Here is a 27982-nt window from a genome sequence, read left to right as displayed (position 1 = left end):
AAAAAAGGAGAAAAGACTTATAAGGAGAAGAAAAAGAACCAAGGTGTCATGGTACAATAAGAAATAAGAAAGAAGAAAAAGGAAAATGGAAATGGAAACCGAGAAATAATAATGGATCATTTTCATGGGCCGCACTCCCTACACCGCCGCTACCTGCTGGCACTGCGAACGCACCGTCGGCCTCACATCTACGGATCCACCGGCCGGCCACCCTCCGGCTCAGTGCGTTCCAACAGAAGGAGTCCAGCACGGTGCTAGGGCGCGCCGGCCTGGCTCGGCAGCACATTAGCAAGCCCAGCCGGAGGGCAGTGCAGCGTTGCGGAAGCCCACACACCCCGAGCCCCCGAGGCCGCGACGCAAGACGCCGCCGCCCCGAGCGGCGAGTCCCCGAGGCCTAGCCGCTCGCCCGCCCGACCGCCCGAGAGGCACCCTGCCGGCCGTCACCCCGTGCCCCCGCCTCGGCCTGGGCGCCTGGCGCTGGTCGCCGAGCCGGGCTGTGCGCGTGGCCGAGGTGCCGAGCAGCCGAGCAAGCTGCACGCCGCCGGCACCGCCCGCCGCCCACCTAGTGCGCCAAGCTGCAGAGCAGCGCGCCAGCGCCCTAGACCGGTGAGTGTGCTTCTGATTTCTGAAGTTCTGAGCTCTCCCAAATGGCCAAATCTCATACTCTAGGGTTTGGGCAGTGAGCACTGGGCAGTAAATTTGGGCTTGGGGATTGTGTTTATGTGAATTTGGTGTGTGATTCATTGTTATTGGGCAGTGAATTTATGGAATGAAATTTCTTGTCATTTTTCAGGAAGAAAGCAAAATCCTCGAACTAGAACTAGTATTGTAGTCTCTTATTTATGTAAAGGCCTTATTTTATGTATGATCTATGTAAGTTTCGGACCTATTTATGCAAGTTTTGAACCTTTTAAATGTATTATTACAATTTGGTTAATTTAAGTCATGTATACTGAACTTCATTTTTTGGATTCTACCGTATTGTTTTTAAATTTTTTGATTAGGACTACCCTTGTTTTAAATCCTGGGTCCACCACTGGAGTTGTGGCACTATGAGTTTGGCATTGGTGTTATGTTTCTCACCTAGCATACTCCCTATTGCAAATTATCAAGATCTGCCACTGACTAATGGAACCAATTTATAGGGTGTCTTAGACTGAAGAAGATCTCAGGAAAGCTTGAAAAGGTCTGAGAGATGTCACTGGGCTATGCTGAGAAGCTGTCCTACAGGGAGGATGTGGGTACTGTGGGAATGCCTGAGATCTTTGAGCCCCCTGAGCTAGTCCAGAATAAGGTTAATCTCTCTGGCCTATTTATTTGGATTTATTATTAGATACAAATGCTTCAATATGCCTTGAAGCCAGCAAAATACTTGTGAGATGTTTGCACTTAATTATGATATTAACTTTGAAACATTTGTTTCCTTAGGCTGTAAATGAGCTACACAAGTGTTTTGGTCGTGTCAGGTCGTGGTTTAATCATGTATTTAAGTGCTTGCTTAAGATTATGTGATATTTTTTTTTTGGATCAAGCATGTGCATGTTGCTTGGAATATATTTGGAAAATGATGATGCTCATAACACAAATGAATGGTAGGTTGTGTGTCCCCCTCCTCTTTAGAGTTGCTGTCCTTTTTATAAAATTAGTTTTGTGAGATATGGTGAGGTTAGATATGTTCTAGCAAAGAATGTCCTAAGTCGAGAATAACGATGCTACAAAGGGAGATTTACTGTGTTACTGTTATATTGGCTTTGGGGAAGATTAAATGGAGCATTTTTTTTTTTGGGATGTATCATCATGAGATTTTGTTGGCCCATGGTTTGATCAGTGTGACATCCAAGTCCAATTTGAATTAGGCACTTGGTGGCCCATGTGTGTGTTGATGTGAGATTAGCTGTGGGAAAGATTAAATGAAGCAAAGACAATTTTTGGGATGTATCATTGGTGCTTTCATGAGATTTTGTTGGCTCACAGTTTGATCAGTGTGACATCCCGTCCAATTTGAATTAGACACTTGGTGGCCCATGTGTGTGTTGATGTGAGATTGTGGGGTTTAGTCCCGCCTTGCTAGTTGAGGGTGGGTTAGACCATCATATAAGGTTTATAGAGCACATGTCACTAACCCTGGATACACGAAGCGAGAATGAAGGCTTAAGTGGGTTGATGGGCACTCATTTGAGCTGTTTGGATTTGGACTCTAGGGCGTTACAGTTGGTGTGGCTGAGTTCTAGCTTGATCCTCAGTTTGATTGATGGCACATGAGGCATAAATTACGTCCTTCACGCCAAGTAATTCCTTATACGTAGAAACCTGGTTCAGAGGCTGATCTGCTAGCTGTTAAAGGGAACTGAAATTTGGAAAGAACAGTAGGGAACTTCAGTCCTCCTATGTGAGAATTTCTGGTAAGGTAGTTGACCATGCACCAGGGTGCTGGGGGAACATATATTGCCATCAGTGATCAGTGGCGGATCCAGAAACGGGGTGCGAGGGGGGCTAACAACGGAAGACTATAGATTTTACTGTAGTTAAACTAAATGGTGCAATAGGTATAACAAGAAAAATAAGTAACAAGTAACAATATTAATTTAAAATGCATGTAGGCCTCTATACTAGTAGTCTTTCATGCGGGAAACTTTAGCTTGCTTCGCCTGACTCGCATCTACAACATGGAAAACATCCGAGTACAGAACATGTTTTGTCATTTGAAATTACGGTAACACTCATTTTTGACGGTTGAAGCCTTGAAGGCGTATAACAATATTGTCTCTAGTACTAAAAAACATATGCTGGGGCTAATCTTCAAGACATAATAGTGCTCATAGAGTCATACTCCCTCCAGGTCTTAAAAACGTGCCGCTGGGAGGGAAGAGCAAAAGGATCCTAAAACTAGTCGTTTTGTAGTTGTGGCATCAATTTGGAGCAAAAGGATCCTAAAACTAGTCGTTTTGTAGTTGTGGCATCAATTTGGACTAAACTAACCCTGCTGCCCATTAACTGCACATGGACTGCATTAACCGCAGGCGGCTCTCTTCCTCTCCTGTGCGCATATATGGCCGCATGCGCTTCCAACTTCCAAATTCACATGCAGCCGCAAACTGGCGCGGTAGCTTTGCATGGTGCTTTGCTACAGCACGCGACTGAAAATTTCATATGCGCGGCTGGCCGAAAAAAATTACAAAATCGCAGCAGCAAAAGAACTGGTTGCCAGGAGTCGAACTCAGCTCATCAACTTGAAAAGTAGTGCCCTTTACCACCTGAGCGGAGAGTTTGTTTTGTTTCAAGGTACTAACGAGACCCTATTTAATATGGGCAAAGCAGGAAATAGGCACCCTAATTAAACACTCCTTGGTATTGGAGATTATGTCCAAAACGACATGTTTTTGAGACCTGGAGGGAGTAGTAGTTTAGAAAGAGAGAACACGACACTAATACTTGAGGCATATGAGTACGGAGTACCGCTAGTCGGCTAGTTTGTACAAGGCCTCTGGCGGTCTGGCCACAAGCACTGCCTGTTTGATGAACAGGAGCGATGCTGGTGCCTCCATGCCTACAGGCCGCCAGCTGCAGCCGTGCCAGCCGGATTGGGATGGAGGACCAGCGGCTGCATGCCTGGGGCCTGGGCTTGGTCGGCTGGTTGGCCGGCCAGCTGGCTTGCGGCGGATCTACTGGAGGCGCCGGCTGTCTATGGTTGGGTGCAAGGATGCTGGGAGCAGCAGGACGGCCAAGTCGTGATGGGGATTGGTGAACGCAGGCTGCAAGCCCGCTAGGATGAAACGGAGCATGGGAGTCTCGGAATGGTGTGAGTTTGGCTGGTACTGGGCCAAGTTTACTGTGTTAACCTGGGCTGGACCTTGTTGGCTTCTTCTATGGGCTGGTATTGCTACATGGGGTCTTGGCTTCTACTTGGGCTGGACCCGGGCTGCAGCCCCCCCAGCCCGGGCTCTAAGATCCATCCCCGTCAGTGATGACAATGTCATGGTGACAACCAGAGCACTTCTGTTCATATGCCATATTATGGTACCTTTTTGGAAAATGTACTAAAATGAAACTTATAGCTGTGCAAATCCATGTTGTGGTTAATGTTTTTTTTGAAGCAACATGTTGTGGTTAATGTTTTGTAGACCAATAGAGGCACATTAAATAATCTCTGTATTTTGACATTCTATTTTTTCTTCCTGGATTATTGATGCAGATAGAAGAGCTTGCTGCCATGGTGCAAAAGGTTGTGCTACCATGTTGGTACCCATTTCAACTCTTAATCATGATTTCCTTATACTGATGGCATTAATTGGCCTTTACAATGCAGAGCAAGCATTTGGTGGTGTTTACTGGGGCCGGGATATCAACTTCGTCAGGCATACCTGATTTTCGAGGGCCCAAGGGTGTCTGGACCTTGCAGGTAGTACTGGTGTCTGTGTTACTTGCCTTGAGTACGGACCCCTTTAGCACGTGAATGTATTTATTTTAAGTGATTTTTGATGCTTGGTTGCATGCTAGACATCCTTGCATGTACTTGCATGGCATGCAATCCACATTTGAGTGTATGTTTGATAGAAGGGGGATATAATGACAGAAATGTGCTCCCATACGGTTATAATATTGGACTTTGGGGCCCACCAAAAAGTTATTTTCCTTCACAAATACTTGATGTTTTGGATAAGATCTAGTCAAACTTCAGAAACTTTTTTCAGTAACTACCAACTATTTAGTTTGGAAACAAAAAAGTTACATTCATAGATTTATTTTTTAAAAAAGTACATTCTATAAGTTTGTTGGATTTTATAACTATATCCTAACAGAAGGTAGTGGTCAAATTTTCACATTGGAGACCATGTCATGTCCAAGTGTCAGGTATTTTTGACTGTAGGATGATATTATGAAATTCTTCCATTTTTTTTATTATTTTTGAAAAAAATAGTTTTCAATAATCAATACCTGCTATTCCCCGTAGGAAGAAACTACTTTCCTGATGAACAGTTATTTGAATAAACACTTTCAGTTTTATAATTTTACATGTTATATATAGCGTGCAGGAAAAGGTGTTCCTAATGCATCACTTCCCTTCCATCGTGCTGTTCCAAGTTTGACTCATATGGCACTAGTCGAACTGGAAAGAGCAGGATTTCTAAAGTTCGTCATAAGCCAGGTGTGCTCTAGGTGCAGTACCTGCAGATATTCTCCATTCTATTCATCTTACTGCTAAGGAGTTTAACATATCAAAATATGAAATAATTTATCAAAGTACAAAATCTTAAATATGTAAAATTAAAATATACATAATGCAATCTTTTATTTATTATTAGTTATTACAGTATTCTTCTGTGTGATTAATGGATTGCTTCTGACACCCATTTAATTTGAGTAGTCTGTATTTTCCAGAATGTTGACAGCCTACATCTCCGTTCTGGTTTCCCAAGGGAGAAGCTGGCTGAATTACATGGCAATTCTTTCAAGGAGATCTGCCCATGCTGTAAAACTGAGTATGATTTACTTATATTACATCTTATTCAGGAGTATGTATCAGTTATCCATATAGTTCCTTTTTCTCGTCTTAGTTTATTCAAGAGGCTGTTCTCTGTTTGAAGGTACCTTCGTGATTTTGAGATTGAGACAATAGGACTGAAGGATACTCCAAGGCGTTGTTCTGATAAGAATTGTGGAGCTAGATTAAAAGATACGGTTCTTGACTGGGATGTAAGTACCTGCATCTTCAACATGTTAAGCTACAAATTTTTTTTTTCCGAAATATTTTCATTTGGCAATAGGAAGTACTGTGAAATATTACCTTCGGCAAATGGAAGTTCTATGAAACACTACAGATTTTCATATTCCATAGTGTTGCGGGCGGGCGTGAAGGGCGGGCCTGGTGCAAGCGGTAGTCTTACCGCCTGTGACCGGAAGGTCCCGGGTTCAAGTTTCGGTCTCCTCGCATTGCACAGGCGAGGGTAAGGCTTGCCACTAACACCCTTCCCCAGACCCGCACAGAGCGGGAGCTCTCTGCACTGGGTATGCCCCCTTTTATAGTGTTGTGGGCGTGTTTGTTGAAGAGCCAAGCAGAATTGCCTGCCAGGCAGCTTTCCCAAGCTGTCGGATTTGGTCGCCTGGTGGTCAGGATTGCTGCCTGGCAGCTGACCTGCCGGTCAGGTATCAAACCAAACACGCCTATTAGTCCCTGCTACAGAAATTTTATATCCTTTTTGTTGTGTACCTTATGGTATAGTTGGATTAATGCCCATTTTGAACCCTAGTTATCGCTGAAGTCAGTAGTACCTCAGAAGTTATTTTAATAATCCATAGCCAACACAATATTTGATGAGGTCACTTGAACTCTTGACATACTTGCTATTCTTTCTTGCAAACCATTTGTGTTGTAATAGATTTTTTTAGTAGTGCTTCAGCTTCTATAATTTTATGCCTCTAAGGCCCTGTTTGGGAGTAACGTATTGTTTTTCAGATGTAAATCACTTCCGCCTGTAATATACTGTGCACAAGAATACAACCGAATTTTCTTACACTTGGAAAACGCTGTTTGGGTAACAGCTAGCTTCCGGCTTGTGTCAGCTACCGAGTCGCTTGCTTCTCTGATGTGCTTTGTATCTCAAAGGCACAAATAGCAATTTCTCAGCAAATTACATTACAAATCTCACCAAGTTTAAAAATTTAACAAATATGGAAATGCACAATCACATAAACCACAAGGACAAGATCGATATAAGATTCTATCATCAGTAACTAGGCACACCATTCTGATGATCAAATTCAGAAACATGATTATACAAGCCATCCCCCATTTCTTCAAACCAAGTGACACTTCTCATATCAGTTCACTGTTCACAGCTGCTGCAAGACTGAACCTCGAAGTTCAGATACAAGTGTATAGCCAACAAACACATCTTGGGAAAAGAAGAGCAATGCAGCAATTTGAGTATCTCGTCAGTGTCTAGAATAAACACATCAAGGTCTAGAATATATCAATAGATACTAACACATCATCCTAGGAACAAAATCATTCGCATGAAACCTCCTCCGGCGATCACATAGAAAGGACGAGATACATCCAACATCATAATTTAAGCACTAGCAGAGACACGAACAAGATACCAATCTGATTAACACAAAAAGAACTTCAGAACTCACACTAGGCCATAACCTTTCAAGATCTTCACATATTTGCAGCCTCTAACCTGCAGCACAACGTTATAAATTTGAGCATGAAACATTGTTAAAATTACAAAGAAATAAGCGCTTTTAGAAATATAAGCAACGAGCTTGTCTACTTGTTCTAAAAAATATGGACAAATTAAAATGCAACACGCCAAAGGGTGCCTAGTCCTAACGGTTAGGTGACCCAACGACACTCCTCAGGTCCTGAGTTCGACTCCCCGTGGGAGCGGATTTCAGGCTGAGGTTAAAAAAATCCCCTCGCCCGTCCCCATGTGCCAAAGCGCAGTGGTAGGCTCCGGCCCGGTTCTCACAGGGTTACGGCACCTCCTGCGTCAAGATGTGGGACGGGGGTTCGGGGGTTTTCTCGATCTGTGTGAGAAGATCTTCTTAAAGGGAAACCCGGGGGCCGTCATAACCCCCCGCAGGTCGAGTTTTTAAAATGCAACACTTTCTGAAAATAAATTGGACTCTCTGGTGAACAAAATGAGGTGGAGCAGCAAGCATAATCTCATGGATACAAAATTAAAGTACATTAACCACATGATCTAGAGGTGCAGCCTTTGTTATCTCATTGTATATTGTGTACCTCAAAGCCGATTAACACAATAAGTAAAGCTGAGGTACACTGGTCAAGAAACCACAGGTCCTAGTCTACAGAGACATAAATAACAGTCAGTACACTTACAGTTCATTGAGTTCCAAGTTTGCTGACTTCCTTCATCAACCACATAGCACGGAGTCTTGACTCATAACCAAGAAATATCTCTCGGTTCATGGAATCCTTAAAAACCTCAGATGCAAGAATCTTGACATCATCTGGCACATCATCCATTTCCTTTAACACGGCTAAGCATCTTGTAATTGAAAACTCTTGTCCTTGACTTATGTTTTGTGCTTTCACAGCAGCTTGTTCTCTTTTGAAACGCATGAAGTCTGACATGGTTTCTTCGATGCGTGGCACCACCTTTTCATCAGTTTTTCTCTTTGGTCTTCCTTTGGCTGGTCCTGTTGTCCCTGATCTTGAGCTCGTACAGTCTTCACTCTGCTGCTCTTGTTCATCGTCATCATTGTCTAAAAGATTAATTGTCTTGTCATGATCATGTTGTTGCTGTTTAGTGACCAAACCTTGCCTATCAAAAATTTTCAGCATATGATCTGATGATCTTTTCTTCTGGTGATGAGTAGATTGTTTCTCCATTCCTTGAGTTTCTACTGACTCATTTCCCAACCATGAGGTCCAGTCTCATCAAATCTTAATGGAGACTCTCTCTCACCATCTGATGAATAAGAGTGACTTCCTACATTCATTGGTACAGTCCATGGATTTCTCTGTCTGAAGTCTATGACTGTCTTCTCTGATAATCCAACTTCAGAACTTTTACATGGTGTAGGTTTAGGCTTACTAGAAGTAAAGCAAAGCTTCCCTTCAGCAAGTTGTCCTATTAGGACATCAAAGTTAGCCTAACAAATCTCTCTCATGATAATATGAAAATGTGTGTAGCTTTTACCTTCATACAGCAGGTCCAGGGAATCAAATAGCGGAAAGCTCTTCTTTTCATACCTCCTTAACTTTGAATCCTCGTGATAATAAATTTATTTACAGCCAGGTTAAGTAATCTCATTAAACAGATTGTTTACTGCAGTTTTTAACAAGCTGTACAGTACAATCTTTATTTAACAACGCAACTATTTTAGAACTCATCTCACAAGCTGTACAGTACCAAACTAGTTGTTAGAACAACTTCTGAATTAATTGCATTAATTCAACTTCTATTATCTCATCCCAAATCTCAGCTGTTGTGTTAATTATTGATGCATCATTATTCCAAGAGACACCACTGTGCTTCAGGATGCTTTTGATTGCTTTGTAATCTTTCTTCAGCTGAGTCTCTTTGTCTTGAATCTTAGTTTTACTGAACATTGCTTCAGGAAATTTGTCATTGAAGTCCTTCACGATTCTATTCCATCCATCCGTACACCAACCATTTTGCCCACGGTAGTGAGAAGTTCTATACTCATTAAGTATATCAACCAACCCCTTTTCATATTTAGAGGTCCATTTTGCTCTGTGTCAACGAATCTGAGATGAAAAGAACAATTATGATAGCTACAGAATAAATAATGAGATGAAAATCAAATCTGAGATGGAAATAAAATATGGAAAGTTAAACATTATGCATCTACAAATAAACATAAATATCACCATTAAACCAGGAACAAGTCAAGGAACATAAATATCTAACTTAGAAACTTGCATGTCTGTGTTATTACAGTGATTCTACAAAACAAGACAACATAAATATTCAAATTTCCATCTCTCACTGAAGCATCAGCACATAAATATGCCCTATGAACTAAACAATTGTCCTCATCCTCTTCGCCTCCTATTTCTTTCATAATCTGTCCACATCCTCTTCGCAATGTCGTCTCTCATAGCATTGGCCTCATTTCTTTGACTGTTTAGTTGTGTAACATCATCTCTGTACCCCTCACTGTCACTAGGAAGAACCACAAACTTACGAGGGTCAATTAGAGGTTCTTGGCTGCTTAGCCACTCATCATCACCATTGTGGAGTCTGATAACGTTATGCAACACAACTGCAGCTGCTGGAATTTTCACTTGGGTTTCAATGGGATAGTGCGTGGCTACTTTTAAGATAGGAAATCTCATCTTTAAGATGCCAATGGCTCGCTCTATGTGATTCCTGATGCGAGTGTGGCGAAGATTGAACAATTCTTTATAGTCCCTCGGTCGGCAATTTGCTTGGCCTTGGTCTTGAAGATGATATCTTAACTCGATAAGGGGCAAGGAAGCATGTTGTGTTTGCATATCCCCCATCAACTAGATAATACTTGCCAATAGGTACGTGAAACCTAGACCTAATGGCAGAACGCAGAAACGAAGTTCAGGTCAAAGTCAGTGGAAACATAAACGAAGTTCAGGTCAAAGTCACACGCGAGCATCACATTTTGAGAAAGAGTTCCTTTTCTATTCCTATATGGTGCTGCTTTACTTGCACTGATTGTGATTGGAACATGAGTCCCATCTATCGCTCCTAAGCAGTTCTGCAAGGGAGAGAAGAGGTGGTATTTCTAATTAGTATATACGTAAGAAAAATGTAAGAATTTTGAAACAGTACATCTATTTGTTACATGTACCTGAAAGTAAGGTGCAAAATGTGGGTTGGTCGATATTTTCCAATGGGTCTCAGATGATGGGGGCTTCACAAAATCAAAAGCCAATGAAGAGATTGCATCAAAGGCTGCTGTGATATGCCTATGTATTGTCTCCACTGTGCTGAAACCTATCACACAATGCAGTAAAACTTGCATTTCGCGCAAGCATGTACATGAACATTGCTAGTTGTTCTTCTACAGTAACCCCTCTTGTACTCTGCAAAAGCCCTCTTGAACTAAGGTAATCTGCAAGTGCTTTGAAAATCCGTGGCTCCATACGCAAATTATGATAAGAACGATGTGGATGGCCCTCAAGAAGTTCAAGTGTATATTCTGAACCACTAAGCTTTGAAGTGTAACATGGAGTTCTTGTTTTGGTTTTGATAAGCTAAATATAGCGCCGGAAAAACAAGCATCATCATTTCATTTTCTTCTTCTTCTTCCTGAGATTCAGTTTCTTCAAACCTTTTATTGTAATCCATATCCACTGACTGGACATATCTATCTGAATTACCTAACGAACCAGGCCATGAGAATCGAGAAAAGGGAACATTGCAAAGCAAAGCATGACCAAACAGCCTATATGTAGCACACTTCCTCTGAAGTTATACATGTGAATGCAAAAACAACAAGAATGCAGGCTGCAGTGTTATACTGTTATCCTAGGCTAATGCGGCTTTACACAAAATGCACAAGTACTCCCTCCGTTTGCGTTTTCAAATATATGACATTTATAACAAGCTAATTACTTCATAATATATATATCTGAAACTGAAAATGGAGGGCAAGAAATGAGGGTGTTAGCCTAGTACTGAACCTCAATGTATCCAGTTACCTACTACAGCTATTTACTATTCACTGTCATGTAATTTTCAGGTTCCTTGGCAACCAAGTTGATCATGGTGCCTTGGCAACCAAGTAGGAATCATAGCATCTGCTTTATGCAGTTAGAATATGCTAAGGAGTAGGTACACCACTTGCCTATATATGCAGTGGTTAGCATCTTCTTGTATCTAAGTTGTCATTGCAATTCAATACAATCCAAGCGGCCTTTTGGCCAAGCTGCCCTCTGGCAGCCTCAATTCTACTTGTGTTCTAGTTTGTTTAGCAACAGGAGGGACAGGGGTGCTACTCATCGAGAATGAATTTTAGCAAAGCAGTCCAAGCATTTGTCACAAAGGACAGATATTCTGCTCTCGTGTGCACTTGCACTCTAGCTCAGTTTCTTTCCCTTCCACCTCTTCTAATCGCATATACGTATATGCAGTCATGCACGCACACTGCAGATGGCTTGCACACATGTTGCTTCAATTTGTTCTTCTCATGAGAAGCTGCATGCTTCTGTCCGGACCAAAATACTTGGCATCCATGCGAATACCTACCGAAGTCGACAATGTTTGATCGGAGTTCACATGTTCTTAATGCAGCAGCTACAAATCCAACATACGGCTACAATGCCATGGGAGCAGCTTCAGCATACAGATCATCTACCAAACATATCTAACATACATGTCTAATGCATAATCAGCAAAATCGATTGGTCCCAATTATTCAACCGTGCATTGGGGAAACATACAGAGCTGCCGTGGAAACATACAGAGCTGAATTACTCAATTTCAACCGTGCCATTTCACTCCTCATTCAAATAGGTTTCACACATAATCAGCAAGTGCAGGCAAAGAAGCATGTGCAACACATCCAAATTCGCTCCTCATTCAGATAGGTTTCACACATTTAGCATCCAATGTAAGAAGAGATGGGGATTAGGAGAGGAAGGCACCTGCGGAGAATCGAGGAACAGGTGCGCTTGCCATGGTCGCCATCGCCGCAGATGCACTTCTCTTCCCAGCCGCTGCCGTGGATTTGGACACCATCGCGGATTCGCTCCTCATCGCTGCGGATGCCACCGTCAGTCTCCCTGATGCAGTCGTTGAGCCCATTCTCCCTGATGCCGCCGCTCTCCCCTGATCCCGTCGCTCTCCCTGATGCCGCCGCTTGGTGTTGCGCTCGCTGCGCCGCCGCTTCAAGCGAGAGCGAGCCCAATAGCTGTCGTATTTCTTTTCGGGCCTCCAGGGACGTTTATTTTTTTTTCCGGCGGTTTCAGCCCAAAACACCTGTAATTTTAGTAGGCTGACCGGTCATCCAAACAGCAAATTTTGTTGTGGGCTGGAAAAAAATTACGGGCTGTAATTTACAGATGTTTTGGACTGATTACAGGGCTTCCAAACAGGGCCTAAAAGGTGTTGGTGGCTTAAATTGGAACAGTCCACTGCACCAATGCTCAAAAGTACTGTTTTTGGGGGTTGTTTTTTCGGTTTTCATGTATGCGTAGCAGCAATGCAGCACTACTTTAGTGTTTTCCTGTGGCAAAAGATTATGCATCACTGTTAAGTTCTACTTGTCGTTGACTGATTGACTCCATTGCTTCTTAAGGATCAGAATCCTAGAATAGTGGCATGCATAGCAAAATATTTATTGAGAAGTGTTAATGGTTTTCAGGGATGAGTAGCAGCATTACTTGAGTGTTTTTCCTGTGGCTTAAGATTATGCATTAGTATAAGTTCTGTTTGTAGTTGACTATGTTGCTCCTTAAGGATCAGAACCTAGAATACCGTGCGCTTAGTAAATATTTTTTTGAGAAGTGTCAATCTATTTTCTTAGGACACTGTATATGTTCCCTTTTAAGAAGCGATGCTTTTTGTGAGAACTGGTATGTTGCGCCTAGCAGTAGATGGACTTATATCAGTTTAGTGATGGTTGCTGAATGCCATCTTGTATATTATTTGAAGTTATGCAAGTTTCATCAATGATATCAGATTATTAAACACATTTTTTCAGGATGCTTTACCCCCTGAGGAGATGAATTCGGCCAAGGAGCATTGTCGATCAGCTGATCTTGTCTTATGTCTAGGAACTAGGTATTGGCCATATTATTCTCTTGTTATAGCGGGAATTGTTTTTGCAAGTTCCTTCACTGAAATTAGTATTTTATACTTTTTTGACCTTTAATACTTTGGTGATACATTTCTCATATCTGTCTAAACCAGAAGCAAACAAAGAGTGGTGGGTGCTATATCTGCCCAATTGCTTTTGTCAATGGACATCGAAAATTTTCTTATTCTTTAATAAAGTTACACATGTCACCTGCATATTCGTGAGAAAAAGTTCATATACAACTCAGTTTGAACCATTTGCAAACCTACTGCTCAAACTTTGGGTCCACAGATATTATGAGGAAACATTGTAGTGTGTTCAACTGACCATTGCCATATTTCTGAGACTGCATGCTGGCAAGAAAGAAAACCTCTGTGGACCTCTGATACTATATGGATTCAATGCTGCCTTGCTGACCCCCATAACATCACACACTTCGTTTCCTCAAGACCTCAACCATTAGATACAGCTGGTCTCTCCCCTCTTGAATGTCCTTTCCCTCAACCTGTTCCCTTCTCTGCGTAGGCTCCTACCTTCGTAGCCCCAGTGCCTAACTCTTTTCTTCTGCACTAACTGAACTAAATTCCTAATTTTGTGTCTCTTGGTGATTTGTGCTGCATGATTGTGCGTTATCCATTGCCAAGCTACTGTCTTGATATCTCTACCACCGGCTTGCTAACCCTAGGCAAAGGGGTATGAAGCGGATTTCGGATGGTGGCACTGGCAGCGAGTAGGGTTGGCAAAGTTTGGTTATGAGCTGTGGGTGTGAGGGGGTGTCTTCAGCAGTGCTATTCTGTGGATTATTGAGATTGCTGGAGTTATGGTAGAAAGTTGTGGACGGTGAGATATCTGGAGTTGTAATTGCCATTGTCGAGGCAGCCGTTGATGGTAACAAAGCTGTAATGATGTATTTTCTTTACTGATTTTGGACATATTGTCAGGAAGTTGACCAGTGGACAATAGAAATTCCTAGTGTACAAGGGTAGAATAGAAATATTTTATATATATGCAGGATTTAAAGCTAGTCAAGCTGGTGCAAGATCTGAGGGACAATAATACATGCATGCATGTCCGTTTCCAGATAGCATAGTAACTAAGAAATTTCTGAAAACATGAGATGTTCAGCGTTTATTATTTTCAAGAGAAATATGGAAAAGAATGATTTTAGAATCACCTACAAAGCTACAATGCTAGGTCAGTCACCCCCTTTTTTTTCACCGTTTAGACAGTGTTTGAACGGAGTTAAACGGCCTAAACGGTTTTGTATAGTACTACTACATATACATATTTGTGTACATGAAAGCCAAATATGCTGGAAAATATACATATTTATGCATGGAAAGTTCATTATTCTAGCAAATACAAATTTTTGGAATGGAAACTAAATCCCACTCCACATCATATATTTAAGATGTTAATTAGTTGGGTGCTAATGTGGTAGTTGTAATCCTCTTATATCAACTAAATGGTGAATTAAATGGCAGTTTAGCCCGTTTAATCACATTTAACTCCATTCTGTTTAGGCCGTCTTTGATGGTTTAAATGGTTCAATCATTTAATGTACCGTTTAGGGCCTAAACAACATGGATGGCCTTCGTTTATTGTTTAAATGCTGTTTAAACTGTCTAAACAGGACCGTAGTGTGGTTGTTCTGGTCGTTTTTCTTGCAGTCTTTATTTTTCAGTTTTATTCTAGTCTTCTAGAGTGCTGTGGATGTTTGTGTGTGTGTGTCAATGTTGTTGGGGATTTCTTTCCCTATGTTTCAGACTTTCTTCTTATAATGAAATGATACACAGCTCACCTGTGTGTTCGAGAAAAAAAAGGCAAACAGTGTGCAGCTTTGATTGGTCTGAACAGCTGTTTACGCGAACAATGACCATTTCCCTGGTCAATGGTAAGTCAGTTAATTGTTGGACCTGGCAACGTCACATTTTCCAAAATGCTATGGTGTCACTTTATTAAATAAGTGGTGCAGTGGTGAGAGCTCTCACTGAGTCACCAGGTCACGGGTTCGAAGCAGCCTCTCCACAGATTTTGCGGGGGGAAGGCTTGCCTCGGTTTTGCCCTTCCCCAGACCCCACTCATGTGGGAGCCTCCGGCACTGGGTCTGCCCTTTTGACAAGATAAGTAAGAAGAGGACAGCGACTCAATCAGCATGATCCTAGCTGGTTACATGAGAGGCATTGTAAAGGCTTGCCTATAGGGCGGATGTGCATTTTGCAATTCTGGTACTAGTTACTGTCTCCTAGCGTCCTAGGGAAACTGCAAGCAGCTGAACCCGTGCTAAGTCTTTTCTTAGGTAACATGAAAAGGATGATGACTGAAAGCTCCTGTTGGACCTCTGATTGGTTGATTAATACCAATTTCAGCATCCTAATTCTATTGCTTGAGGTTTCAGAATGTATATACGTTTGTTTTTTTAAAATTCTGGCCCTTAGCCAGGAGCCAATGTCCATCTTTCTCATGTGATATTTCTCTCCTTTTCCTCCATTTTTTGAATATCTAACTGTAAACAACTATGCTAAAAACAGCCCAAAAATGATAAGTTCTCACTGGGAGCTACACTGCTCCTGATAACTTACTAGGTTCCATTTTTTTCTCGAACACACAGGAGAGCTGCATATCATTGTATTAAGGAGAAAACATAAGAATACAACCCACACACACTGTGTAACTATAAAAGGATTGATTTGGGAACTGTTAAAGTTTTCATTATGAGTAAGAAAACTGTTTGTTTCCACTAAAAAGTACGCGGGCCCTTTTTTTTAGCATCTGATTGAAGGCATCATGTATCATCACTCTTCGGCCAATTTTATTAATTTTGCTCACGTCAAGTCGTCAATTCGTTATGTTACTTTAGCTTCGTTTTTAGCTTTCTAAATATCCGATTTGCTTTTATTTGTTGAATTACTTTATGCCAATATGCCCCTTGTTCTTGTTTTCATTCCTAATATCGAATACTACGCAGCTTGCAGATTACTCCTGCATGTAATATGCCTCTGATGTCAATCAAGAATGGGGGGAGGGTGGCTATTGTAAATCTTCAGGTACATGCTGCTTAATAGAAGTGTATTCTTTCTTATCTTGCGGTACATGGATATTGTAAATAAACACTAGATTACATGTCTAACTAAATATAATATATATTATACTCAAATTTAAACTTGCCTTAAAGTAAGATAATTTCTTTGTATCACTCTTAGATGCCCCTATTTACCATTGATCAATTGTTATCATTAAAACTGTTCATTTCTGAATTCTGATTGTTGCTCCTTTTGGCTGTTTCTTTATGTATTAAGAAAACCCTGGCAATCTAATGCTTAAATCTGTAATTTTCCCCTTCACTTTCAGGCAACTCCAAAGGATAAAAAGGCAAGCCTTGTCATCCATGGACTTGTTGATAAGGTAGCTAGTATTACTTAGTCATTGAGGACCTGAGGTTTCCATTGTTCCTGTTATCTTTGTTTTTCTTCCATGAGGGTAAACACCACACTGAGGGCCAAGGGATGCAGTATGCATATTAAGAGAGTAATGAGGCCATATTTGATATATAACCTTTGGATCGAGAAAATGACTAACCCTTGTTTTACTTTATGATAATAGCCTACCACCCCTCAGCAGTATGGTGTAAACCTCAGAAATCTGGACCAAATTTTATTCTTGACTAATCCTAACATCTCAAATGCTATTATAATCATACTCATATATGTGACAGCGATCTATTTGACAATGTGTTAAAAACAGGTCATTGCTGGAGTCATGAGCAAGTTGAGTCTACGAATTCCTCCATATATACGTACTGACTTTGTTCAGCTCACTCTCAGGCACTCAGTGAAAAGTGAGCTCATTTTACAATTTCTCATAACATTGTTCTTATCTAGCTTTCGAAATTTCTTATACTTTTGCATGCAAGAAATCAGTTAAGTTCATGAGTGTTTGGGAGGAGCTTCTTTAGCACGCACCCCTTTGTGTACTTTTTCTCTCTTAAATGAAAGGACGCGCTACTGTCCTGTGTTGTTTGAGAAAAAGAAATCAATTAAGTGAATCACATTAAATGGCTAGCATGGTCAAAGTTGCCTGTCGATATGATTTTATCAGGAAAAGATTTTTATAATTTTGCAAACATTGTGACATGGTCACAGTTATGCTGTAAAAGCAATAATAACTTGTATAATTTATTCAACCATGTTTCGAAATGATTTTTTGTTTCACCAGCTGTTCATGTAACAATGTCTTCTGAATAATGTACTGTGAGAATTAAATGTTTGTTTCCTTTATCTTATGCAAATGTGTTCCAGTCCCCCTTATATTGTATTATCACTTTTGTTTTTTCAGAGAAATGTGTTAGATGGACTCTTCGAGTAACAAGTATTCATGGCCTCCGAGCACCGTTGCCATTTCTTCAATCTGTCAAGGTTGTGCCATTATGACACATACAATTTGTGAACATTCTTATGTTACCGTGTTCTTTGTGTGCTTTGTTGTCATTAAAAGATTGAGTCCTTGCATACAATGTTATATGAAGCAAAAAATTGAATATGAACTAGTGACTAATAGTGTAACTGCACTGCCATAGCTTTCTATGCAATGTCAGGGAGATGCTACTTTTCTTTTTCTCGTACAGACGAACACACAGGAGAACTACATGTCATTGCATTAAGATGGAACTATAGAGATGCTACTGGTCAACCAACTTAAAAGTTATACTTTAAAAGAAGTTTCTTGAGACCTCGTCCTATAGGATTTGTCAACATATCTTTATGTGCTCTAACGAAATACACTTCCACAGATATCTGATTAAAAAATTCTAATAATCTATTAACAGGTTTCCTTTCCAGAAAGACCTGACATGAAATCTGTAGTGCTTAAAGAGCAACCATTCTCTTTGCAGAGGTAAAGTAGAAGGGAAAGATTTCCAATCTATTTATTGATCTAGTATTGTTTATATTATAGTTTTCCTGGTGTGGCTCTTCCCCTTTTATCTTATTAATATAGTGATACACAACTCTCTCGCGCGTTCGAGGGAAAAAATGTGATTAACAGAGGCAAATTGTCTACTTTTGTAGGGAAACATCAATGAATAAACCATTTTTCATGCTGTTGACATTAAATTTCAGTGATGGTTGCAGCTGCTTGAGCTCATCAATCGGATGGCCTGTTGATTTTCAGGTGAGTACCTACTGGATACCCTTCCAGTTTTCATTGGCCACACTTGATCTTGTAATTAGTGTATGATTTACCTTGTAATTAGTGTATGATTTACCTTAATTGGTAAGGCTCTTGCATAGATGGCAGTTATTGCCTGCAACCAGCCTTACCAGTAGGATCCAAAATTTTTGAACACTAAGCCGTAAATCCCTCTCCTGAAGTTCCTTTCTGTTCAGTTGTTGCTGTGTGGCCCTCTGATGTATATTAAGACTCAAGGCCATTATGGTCCAGCTTTTATTGAAAGCTTAACTTAGTCTTACAACTTGGGAGACCAGTTTACAGTTCAAGCACTCTGCTGCAGCAAGCTTGCTGAGCAACTCAATCTCCACCCCGAGCCAACCAAAAAGGCTAGAAAAGACAAAAGAGGATCAACGAAACTCAAAAGCTAACTCCAGCAAAACTACGAACACACTGAACTTCTCTGCATTCAGACAGTCATCAACACAAAAATGTTAAAGCCCTGTACCTTTAGAGGCACTTTACTTTTCCATATTTCTGCCATCTGCTGATCAATAGCTCCTCCAAACGTTAAAGCCATGTACAAAGATCTCATTGAGAAATTGACTTATCTTTCTTAGGCCCAAACTGTTTGATACGGCGCCGGCGGTGAGGTGAGTGGAGAGGAGAGTGGAGGAGTCTGGACTGGGAATTGGAACGCAGAGGGTAGCGAGGAACCTTGGCGGTGGGAGCTTCTCCGGTGATGGCGGCTGAAACGCCAGACGCCACCGTCGAAGGGTAAAACCCCACCCCGATGCACAGGGAGGTTTATTCCTTCTTCGATACCTATTACAATCTCCTAAGGTGCCCCTTTATAGTCCAGGTGCACTTCCATAATTAAACCAATCTACTAATAGAAACCAATCTACTAAAACTCCTCCCTGCCTTATCTAAACAGCCAGCAGCTTATTAGCCACGGGCTGGGCTGAGGCCTTGTTTGGGGCGACGCCTATACTGGCGGCCCACAAACGAGTCCACAACACTTCCCTCCCCCCGGACAAACAGCTCGTCCGCGAGCTGGAACTCTGGATAGCGGTCTTTGAAATCTTCTACAGCTTCCCAAGTAGCATCAGCATGAGTGCGGCCATCCCAATGAACCAGAAGCTGCCAGCGTCTGCGGTTGAGGCGAGTACGGATCACAGCTGCTGGAGTAGGAACCACCCGACCATGAAGAATTGAAGGCAATGGAACCAACGCAGTTAGCGGCTCCCCCACGAACTTCTTCAAGAGAGCAACATGGAAGACGTCATGAATGCGTGCCTTGGGAGGAAGGCGCAGACGATATGCCACTGCTCCAATGCGCTCAAGCACCTGATATGGCCCGAAGAAGCGAGGCCCAAGCTTGGACGGCGAAGTAGTAGTAATGCCCACAACCGTGCGGTGATGAAGGCGTAACAAAACCCAATCACCCACAGCAAATTCCACTGACCGACGCGTCTTGTTTTGATGATCTTTCATCACATCCTGAGCCAACTGCAGCCTGTCACGGATCTCAGCCAAGAAAACATCACGATCAAGAAGCTGCTGATCCACCGCGGCCACCTTGGCCGAACCAGGAATATAAGACACAAGAGGCGGCGGTGGCCTGCCATAGACGACCTCAAAGGGAGTGGCACGAAGAGCAGACTGGAAGGAGGTATTGTAACAGAACTCTGCCCATGGTAACCACCGAAGCCAAGAACGCGGTCGATCACCTGCTAAACACCGCAAGTACATCACGATGATGCGGTTAGTCACCTCAGACTGTCCATCAGTTTGGGGATGAAATGCCGAGCTGCGCAGTAATCGGACATTGGCCAACTTAAAGAGTTCTTCCCAAAAACTGCTGGTAAACACCGTGTCACGGTCACTAACAATGGAGCAGGGAAATCCATGAAGGTGCACAATAAAAAAAGGGCGTACCCAGTGCAGAGAGCTCCCGCTCTGTGCGGGGTCTGGGGAAGGGTGTTAGTGGCAAGCCTTACCCTCGCCTGTGCAATGCGAGGAGACTGCGACTCGAACCCGGGACCTTCCGGTCACAGGCGGTAAGACTCTACCGCTTGCACCAGGCCCGCCCTTCCCATGAAGGCGCACAATATTATCGAAAAAGGCACGGGCCACTGAACTTGCTGAATATGGATGACTTAAAGCAATGAAATGAGCCATCTTGGAAAACCGATCCACCACAGTAAGGACCACTGATTTCCCGCCAACCCGTGGGAAGCCCTCAACAAAATCCATGGCGATGTCACTCCACACATGTTCTGGAATGGGCAAAAGCTGCAGCAACCCAGCCGGATGTAGATGCTCCGTCTTATTCCGTCGACAAATAGCACAGCCACGAACGAATCACGGACCCGTCGGTGTGCACGAGCATTATAAAAGGATGCCCGAAAACGGTGAAGAGTCTTCTGCGCTCCTTCATGGCTGCCATGCGCCTCCAGCAGTAGACGCGGCCAAAGGGCTGAGGCGTCCGGAATGAAAAGACGCCCGCGGTGCAGCAGCATGTCATCCACTAGCACCCAGCCATCAGGCGCTGTACCAGCAGCCAACTGTGCCCGCAGCTCCTGTGCCTGTGGATCACGTTGGTGCTCCACCCGAAGGTCATCGTAGAGGGCGAATGTTGGGCCTGAAACCGCCCGGACAGCAAGCGCATCCGAATCACGGCGGGACAAGGCATCCGCCACTGTATTCAGCTTCCCTGCACGATACTCGACCGTGAGATCATAACCAAAGAGTTTGGTGACCCATGTGTGCTGCGGAATGGTTGTAAGGCGCTGGTCGAGGATGTACTTGAGACTCCAATGGTCCGTGCGAACCGTGAAAGCACGACCCCGTAAATATGGCCGCCAATGACGTATAGCTTTGACCAAGCCAATGAGCTCCCTTTCGTAAGCCGGTAGCTTGGCATGATGGGCTGCCACTGCCCTACTGAAAAAGGCCACTGCGCCATCTCCTTGATGAAGTACTGCGCCAAACCTAGCCCGAAACGCTTGCTGAAGTCAGGTAGCTGCAGCAGTGGAGCAGACACAAGCGTCGCCTTGAGCTGGAGGAAGGCCGCCTCCGCCTCATCGGTCCAGGAGAAGACCTCCCTCTTGGAGGGCTGTCAATGGTGCAGCCACACCGCCATAACCGGCGATGAACTTGCGGTAGTGGCCGGTGAGCCCCATAAAACCGCGCAAGGCCCGAGCCGAACGGGGACGCGGCCAGGCCTCCACCGCAGCCACTTTATCGCTGTCCATGGAGACTCCATCAGCCGATATGATATGGCCAAGGTATGCGACCGTCGGCTCACCGAAGAAGCATTTGGAGCGCTTGGCGAAGAGGTGGTGATCACAGAGTTGCTGCAGCATAGTTCGTACATGTTGTAAATGTTCAGCCCACGTGAGACCAAAGATTAGTATATCATCAAAGAAAACAAGTACGAAACGCCGGAGGAAGGGCTTCAACACATCATTCATCAAGGCCTGAAAAGTTGCTGGAGCGTTGGACGAGACGAACGACATGACCAAGAACTCGAAGTGGCCGCGATGCGTCCGGAACGTGGTCTTGGCGACGTCCTCGGGGTGCATGCGCACCTGATGATACCCGCTACAGAGATCAATCTTGGTGAAGAAGCGGGCACCTTTAAGTTCGTCGAGAAGCTCATCAACAACTGGAATAGGGAACTTGTCCTTGATTGTGCAATCGTTGAGCGCCCGGTAGTCGACACAAACGCCAAGTGTTGTCCTGCTTGCGGACCAGGAGCACCGGGGAGGAAAAGGGCGATGTCGACTCCCGGATGATCCCCTGGGCCAGCATATCATCACATTGGCGCTCAATTTCATCCTTGAGTAGCTGCGGATACCGGTACGGCCACACCGCCACTGGAGGGGCTCCCGGCAACAAGTGTATGCGGTGGTCATGGCGCCGAACCGGTGGCAGACCATGGGGCTCGTCGAAGATGTCCTTGTAGGACAGCAACAACTCTTCCAGGACTGTGCGGGGATCGGCAACGGCGTTTGCAGCCATGCCACGGCTGCCCAAGCCGCTCCAGTGATGGGAGCGACCATTGAACCAAAAGGCCATCGAAAGGGCGTCGAAGTCCCAGACGATGGGCCCCAAGGTTGGTAGCCAGTGGACGCCGAGGACGAGATCAAACCCGCCCAAATCAAGAGCGAAGCAGTCGATGGAGAAGCGTAAATCGTGGATGAAGACGTCCGTAGCGAGACATACGCCGGGGCTGTGCAACCGATCGCCGTTGGCCACCATCACTGAGAGCCCAGCGCGCTCGGTGACCACCAATCCCAAACGAGCAGCCACCTCAGAGTGGATGAAACTGTGAGTTGAGCCCGTGTCAACCAAAGTTTTGAGCTGAACACCCCCGATCACCACCTGCAACATCATGGAATTAGCAGGCCCAAGGCCGGTGAGGGCGTGTAAGGATATCTCCAGGTTGGTGACGTCTTCACCGAGCGGGTCCTCCTCGCCTTCGCAAGCTCCATGAGGAAGACGCCCTTCGCGGCGCATTTGTGATCTTTGGAATAAGGCTCCAGGCAGAAAAAAACACTGCTCATTCTGCCGCTTCTCTTGCATCTCAGGTTGCGTGAGGCGGCGAAAGCGAGAGCGCGCCACGTCCGTCTTGCCGTCCTGCAGACTGGCACCAGAGCCTGCAGCACTAGATGAAACAGTGGCGTGGTGTGTAGAAGACTTGGGTGCCGCCGAACTGTTGACGGTGCAAGCCTCCACTTGGCGTTGCTCATAAGCCCGTGCCAAGCTCATAGCGTGTTGCAGGTCGACGGGATGCTACAGTTCCACGTCGGAAGCCAGTGGCTGACCCAAGCCACCAGTGTACAGATCGATCTTAGTTCGCGTACTGAGGTGGTCGCAGCGAGAGCATGGCGAGGTAGCGCCGCGAGTACTCCTCGACCGTGCCCGTGCGAAACAGGGCCTTAATCTCCCCGACGGAGTTGGAACAGATGGGTGGCCCAAAGCGGAAGTTAACGAATTCGACAAAGCGCGACCAAGAGACCATGCCGAAGTCGCGCTCCATCTGGTAATACCACTCCGCAGCGGTGCCGTCCAGATGTAGAGAAGCCATCCACACCTTCTCATCCTCTGGAACGCGATGGCCTCGAAAGTAGTTGTCGCACTTGTTGAGCCAAGTCAGAGGGTCTGTTTCGCCGTTGAAGGTGGGAAACGGGATCTTAGGTGGCTGGTGGGGCTCTCGTTGGCCGTCGGGTTCACCGCGGAAGCGGCCACCACGAACGAAGGCGTGGCCTCCGAAGTCAGAATCGCGGCCACCGCGCCGGTAGTCGCGGCCGCGGTCAGTCGCGACCCCCGCGGCCTTCGTAGTCGCGACCGGTAGCGGGTGTCGTAGTCGCGGTCGTGGCGGGCCTCGTAGTCATGGTCGTAGCAGGCCTCGTAGTCGCGGTCAGCGTAGTGGTCGCGACGATCAGAGCGACCGTGCGAGTGTAGATAGCACTCGCGATCGCGTAGAGCCCGGTCGCAGAACTCGGCCCAGGCGCGATCCCGCTCGGTGTCGCGCCTGTCGTAGTCCTCGCGGTCCTCACGGTGGACGCCCCCGTCGTCGCGGTGGACATCCCCGCCGCCGTGCGTGTCTTCCTCGCCCTTGCTGGAATCGGGCTTGCCCTTCTCCACGGGTGCGAGCCTGGAATCGTAGGAGTTGAGGCGGTTGGTGATGGTGGTGAGTTGGCCGAAGATGCGATCCAGCTTTGCCTCGAGGGCCGCATAATCGAAGGGAGTGCCAGACATGGCTGTCGATGCACTCGTGATGGTCTCCGATACCAAATTGATATGGCGCCGGCGGTGAGGTGAGCGGAGAGGAGAGTGGAGGAGGCTGGACTGGGAATTGGAACGCTGAGGGTAGCGAGGAACCTCGGCGGTGGGAGCTTCTCTGGTGACGGCGGCTGAAACGCCAGACGCCACCGTCGAAGGGTAAAACCCCACCCCGATGCACAGGGAGGTTTATTCCTTCTTTGATACCTATTACAATCTCCTAAGGTGCCCCTTTATAGTCCAGGTGCACTTCCATAATTAAACCAATCTACTAATAGAAACCAATCTACTAAAACTCCTCCCTGCCTTATCTAAACAGCCAGCAGCTTATTAGCCACGGGCTGGGCTGAGGCCTTGTTTGGGGCGACGCCTATGCTGGCGGCCCACAAACGAGTCCACAACACTGTTTTATCTTGCCCATCTGCAAGCTGAACAGTAGATAACCTCTCAATCAGTTCTTCCATTATTCCGATGTCTGCTGAGTTGAAGCTTCTTCTGAACTGCAAGTGAACCCTACCACCCTCTAGGGCATCCTCAATGGAGATTTCAGGATTTGCTGCAGATATTGTATAGCTCATAGAATCTGACTTTCAGTGGACAATCATCTAGCCATGTGTCCTCCCAGTATCTAGTTTGCTTGCCACTTGAAACAACCATTCTCCTTCCTCTACTGTGTAATACTCCCACACATCTAGAACACCAGTCCAAAATTGAGACCCCCCTTTCCTTGATTTTAACTGAAAAATACTTTTGTCCCCAAGATACTTCTTCCTAAACAAATTGCAGACTAGACTGCCTTCACCAGTTACAAGTCTATGTATCAATTTACAAAGCAAACAAATATTCATTTGTCTCACATCAGTGAACCCCAGTCCCCAGTCCACCAAAATCTTTGGGTTTGGCTAACCTTCCCACTGACCATGTGGTACTTCCTTTTTTTTCATTTCCTTGCCAAAAGAATCTGGCTCTAACAGAGTCCAGCTGTTGATAATTTCCCTCATAGAGCATATAGACTCCTATTGAATATACTAGAGACAAGATTCTATCAAAATCATCTTTCCACCAGAAGATAGCGTGTCACTTTTCCATGTCCTGACTTCTGAGCCTCCTGACCATTTTTTCATTGACAAAACTTAGTTGAGCCTTTGTAAGCTTGATGTTGCTAACGGGCAAACCAAGGTACTTGATTGGGAGCTGACCAATTTTACAATGTGGTAGGTCTACTAATCTCTGCTTCTCCTCTACATCAACTTCCATGACAAAAACTTCGCTTTTCCCATAATTAATTTTCATGCCAGACATAGCCTCATAGCACACCAAAATTGTTTTGATCACTCTGATATTACCATCCTCCAACGCTAGAAACAACAAAGTGTCATCTGCATATTGGAGACGAGTCACTCCACCGGGGACTAGGTTTGGCACCAAACCAGTTATTTCACAATTTCTCTGAGCAGTTATCAGCATAGTAGATAGAGCTTTCCCTACTAGATTAAACAAGATCGGGGAAAGGGATCCCTTTGCCTTAAGCCTATGTAACTTCTAAAGAACTCTCCTCCCTCTCTCTCTCCATTTACATCCACCGCCACTCTTCCTCCTGAAACCCACTTTCATCACCCACTCAATCCATTTTGAGTCAAAACCTTTCTTCATTACCTCTAAGAACTTCCAGCTCACCTTGTCGTAAGCCTTGTCAAAGTCCAATTTCAGAATGACTTCGGATATTTTCAACTCATGCAAGACCTCGTGTAAGATGACAACCCCATCTAAAATTTTTCTGCCAGGAAGAAAGGGAGTCTGCTGTTTGCCCACCATCTTTCCTGCCACTCTTGTGATTCTTAACATGTGCACCTTTGTAATGATTTTGTAAACAACATTTCCCTTATGGTTGAAGGATCCAAACATAAGAATGTGGCCTTTTGTACTTGGACACTGTTTCTTTGCAATTAGAAAATGCTTGTGGCTTGTGGAAGCATTTATTATTTTGTTGAAAAATTGAAATTCCTGTTTAAACGGAAAATATTTGGATGGTTTTCTTCCCAAGGTTTCTGCTTACTGGCATTAACTTGAAATCTAGGTACCCCAAGTGCTTGCCGTATACGATGTGCCTCTTTCTTTTGTGTGTGTGTGCTTTGACATCTTATATATGTGTTGGCACCATTATTTCATGTGATAAACCTAAAGTGCCTCGTTCCTGTGCCGCTAGTGAAACCCCTGTCCAGATTTGAAGGACCAGTGTGTACACTACACAGCAAAACAAATAATTGTATTGTAGTGCAAATTTAATGACCCAACTTGCATAAGAATAGATGAAATAAAATAGGCTGGGTGCGTTCATTAGGACTGCATATCTTAGTTATTCTGGCACAGGGGCAAACTATAGTTATGTGGGTAGCAATTTGACCTATTTGGGTAGCAATTCTGTTATTCCTTCCATCCTTGATAGTATGGTACCTTCTTCGGTTTACCTTTTAGACTCGTTCTTTATGACTCTTTTGAAGGTGTTGATTATCACCATGTCGATCTGTTGTTTTACATCACATATATTTAATGAGAAATCTTATCAATGCAGAAGCAAAAAGACAGCTTCGTCAGAGATAGAGCTCTAGTCCTACGGGAGTTGCACTCTGCTGCAGAGCAGGAATCTTGCGCTGGGCAACAAGAAATTCTGGAAAGAGAGAGCCTGCCAAGAGCTGAGACATCTATTCATGGAATTGTAACAAACATCGTCAGGTATGACATTGAAGATGAAAAGTTGGCTCCACCCAAGGATGATTTGATGAATCACAGCCACAGCAACCCTGCAAAACGGCACATGGAAGGCACTGATTGCCACTCGCCACTGCCAAAGAAACCGAAGTACTTTTTGAAAGACGAGAAGCTGAACTGTTAAAAGGGTAAAACAGTAGAAGGTAGATAGAGAATGCTGTAGGTTTGTTTATTTTGGTTATTAGGTGAGTTACATAGCATAGATGCATGGGAGGTTCGCATGCTAAAGTTGAACTGTTCTGCTGCATAGGAAAGTTGGCCGACTTTTTGTATGATACGAGCATAGCATAGGTACCTCCTAGGGGAAAAAACTGGTTGCAATACTTGGTAGCATGTTGTAGAGCTCCTTACCCCAGTGAGGCAATGACTGATGATGCTATCCTCTTACCAGTCGGTCTGGTATTTACTGAAGGCATTATTTGTTCACTTTGAGGTCGAGGAAGTATCGCCTCCGATCAAAAAAAAAATTACGCTTTTGACATTCTTTGCCCACCAAAGTCTGATTTAGACGGCTATATTTTGTCCACCGAGTAATATCTAATAAATGTACTTTTTAGGACAAACCTTATGATTTTTATTTGTTCAAACAAAATATTTTGAAAGCTGTTGAAGGTCGAGTTTCAAAATTTTGACTAGAGTTTCTTGAAGAGGTAGTATTTGTGATAGGAATGGATGGAGTTCCACTACCCTTAAGGAAACGTTTCCAATTCAACTGGTAGGTATTGATTATGCATATAACTAGAAAGGTTTTTTAGTCCTATCCTAGATTGGTGGTCTTATTTTTTCTTGAGCTTGACATACCAGCGGCCCTGAACTTGTATTTGTATCTATAGTGAACAACGTAATCTGATCTGAAATGCAATTTGAACATTCACGAACCCTATCTATGCACTTAGCCCAAGGTGAATTTTGCCATTTTTATTTTCATCCCGCCATCATGTCTCCCAAATCTTCTTTGATTCCCCTTCTTCGCATA

At 44.1% G+C, this 27982-nt stretch overlaps 1 protein-coding gene and 1 pseudogene across 3 annotated transcripts; one reads left to right on the top strand and one right to left on the bottom strand.

Moving 5' to 3' along the window:
• The first annotated feature begins 238 nt into the window (after positions 1–238).
• On the top strand, positions 239–27421 carry LOC136490819 (NAD-dependent protein deacetylase SRT1-like). Of its 3 annotated transcripts, none has more exons than XM_066487007.1 (15): positions 243–606; positions 1156–1294; positions 4193–4222; positions 4307–4399; positions 5027–5146; positions 5380–5480; positions 5586–5694; positions 13180–13259; positions 16244–16322; positions 16627–16680; positions 17020–17113; positions 17611–17690; positions 18101–18168; positions 18342–18444; positions 26810–27421. In XM_066487007.1, the coding sequence occupies exons 2-15, from the start codon at positions 1196–1198 to the stop codon at positions 27128–27130; spliced, it is 1431 nt and encodes a 476-aa protein (XP_066343104.1). In that variant the 5' UTR covers positions 243–606; positions 1156–1195; the 3' UTR covers positions 27131–27421. The 3 variants fall into 3 exon arrangements, with proteins under 3 accessions (XP_066343105.1, XP_066343104.1, XP_066343103.1); XM_066487006.1 differs by having other exon boundaries at positions 244–606; positions 1146–1294; XM_066487008.1 differs by lacking the exon at positions 4307–4399 and having other exon boundaries at positions 239–606; positions 1146–1294.
• LOC136490820 (uncharacterized) lies at positions 9399–11057 on the bottom strand (annotated as a pseudogene).
• Positions 27422–27982: the final 561 nt, after the last annotated feature.

Source organism: Miscanthus floridulus, chromosome 11 (assembly GCF_019320115.1).
Source record: "Miscanthus floridulus cultivar M001 chromosome 11, ASM1932011v1, whole genome shotgun sequence".
NCBI lineage: Eukaryota > Viridiplantae > Streptophyta > Magnoliopsida > Poales > Poaceae > Miscanthus > Miscanthus floridulus.
This window is presented reverse-complemented; position numbering and strand designations above follow the sequence as displayed.

Excerpts from the sequence above, each read along its gene's own strand:
- LOC136490819 (XM_066487007.1), top strand. The coding sequence starts at position 1,196 with ATGTCACTGGGCTATGCTGAGAAGCTGTCCTACAGGGAGGATGTGGGT. Across the intron at positions 4,223-4,306 it reads TTGCTGCCATGGTGCAAAAG|AGCAAGCATTTGGTGGTGTT; the intron begins GTTGTGCTACCA and ends TTTACAATGCAG. Across the intron at positions 18,169-18,341 it reads CAACCATTCTCTTTGCAGAG|GGAAACATCAATGAATAAAC; the intron begins GTAAAGTAGAAG and ends CTACTTTTGTAG.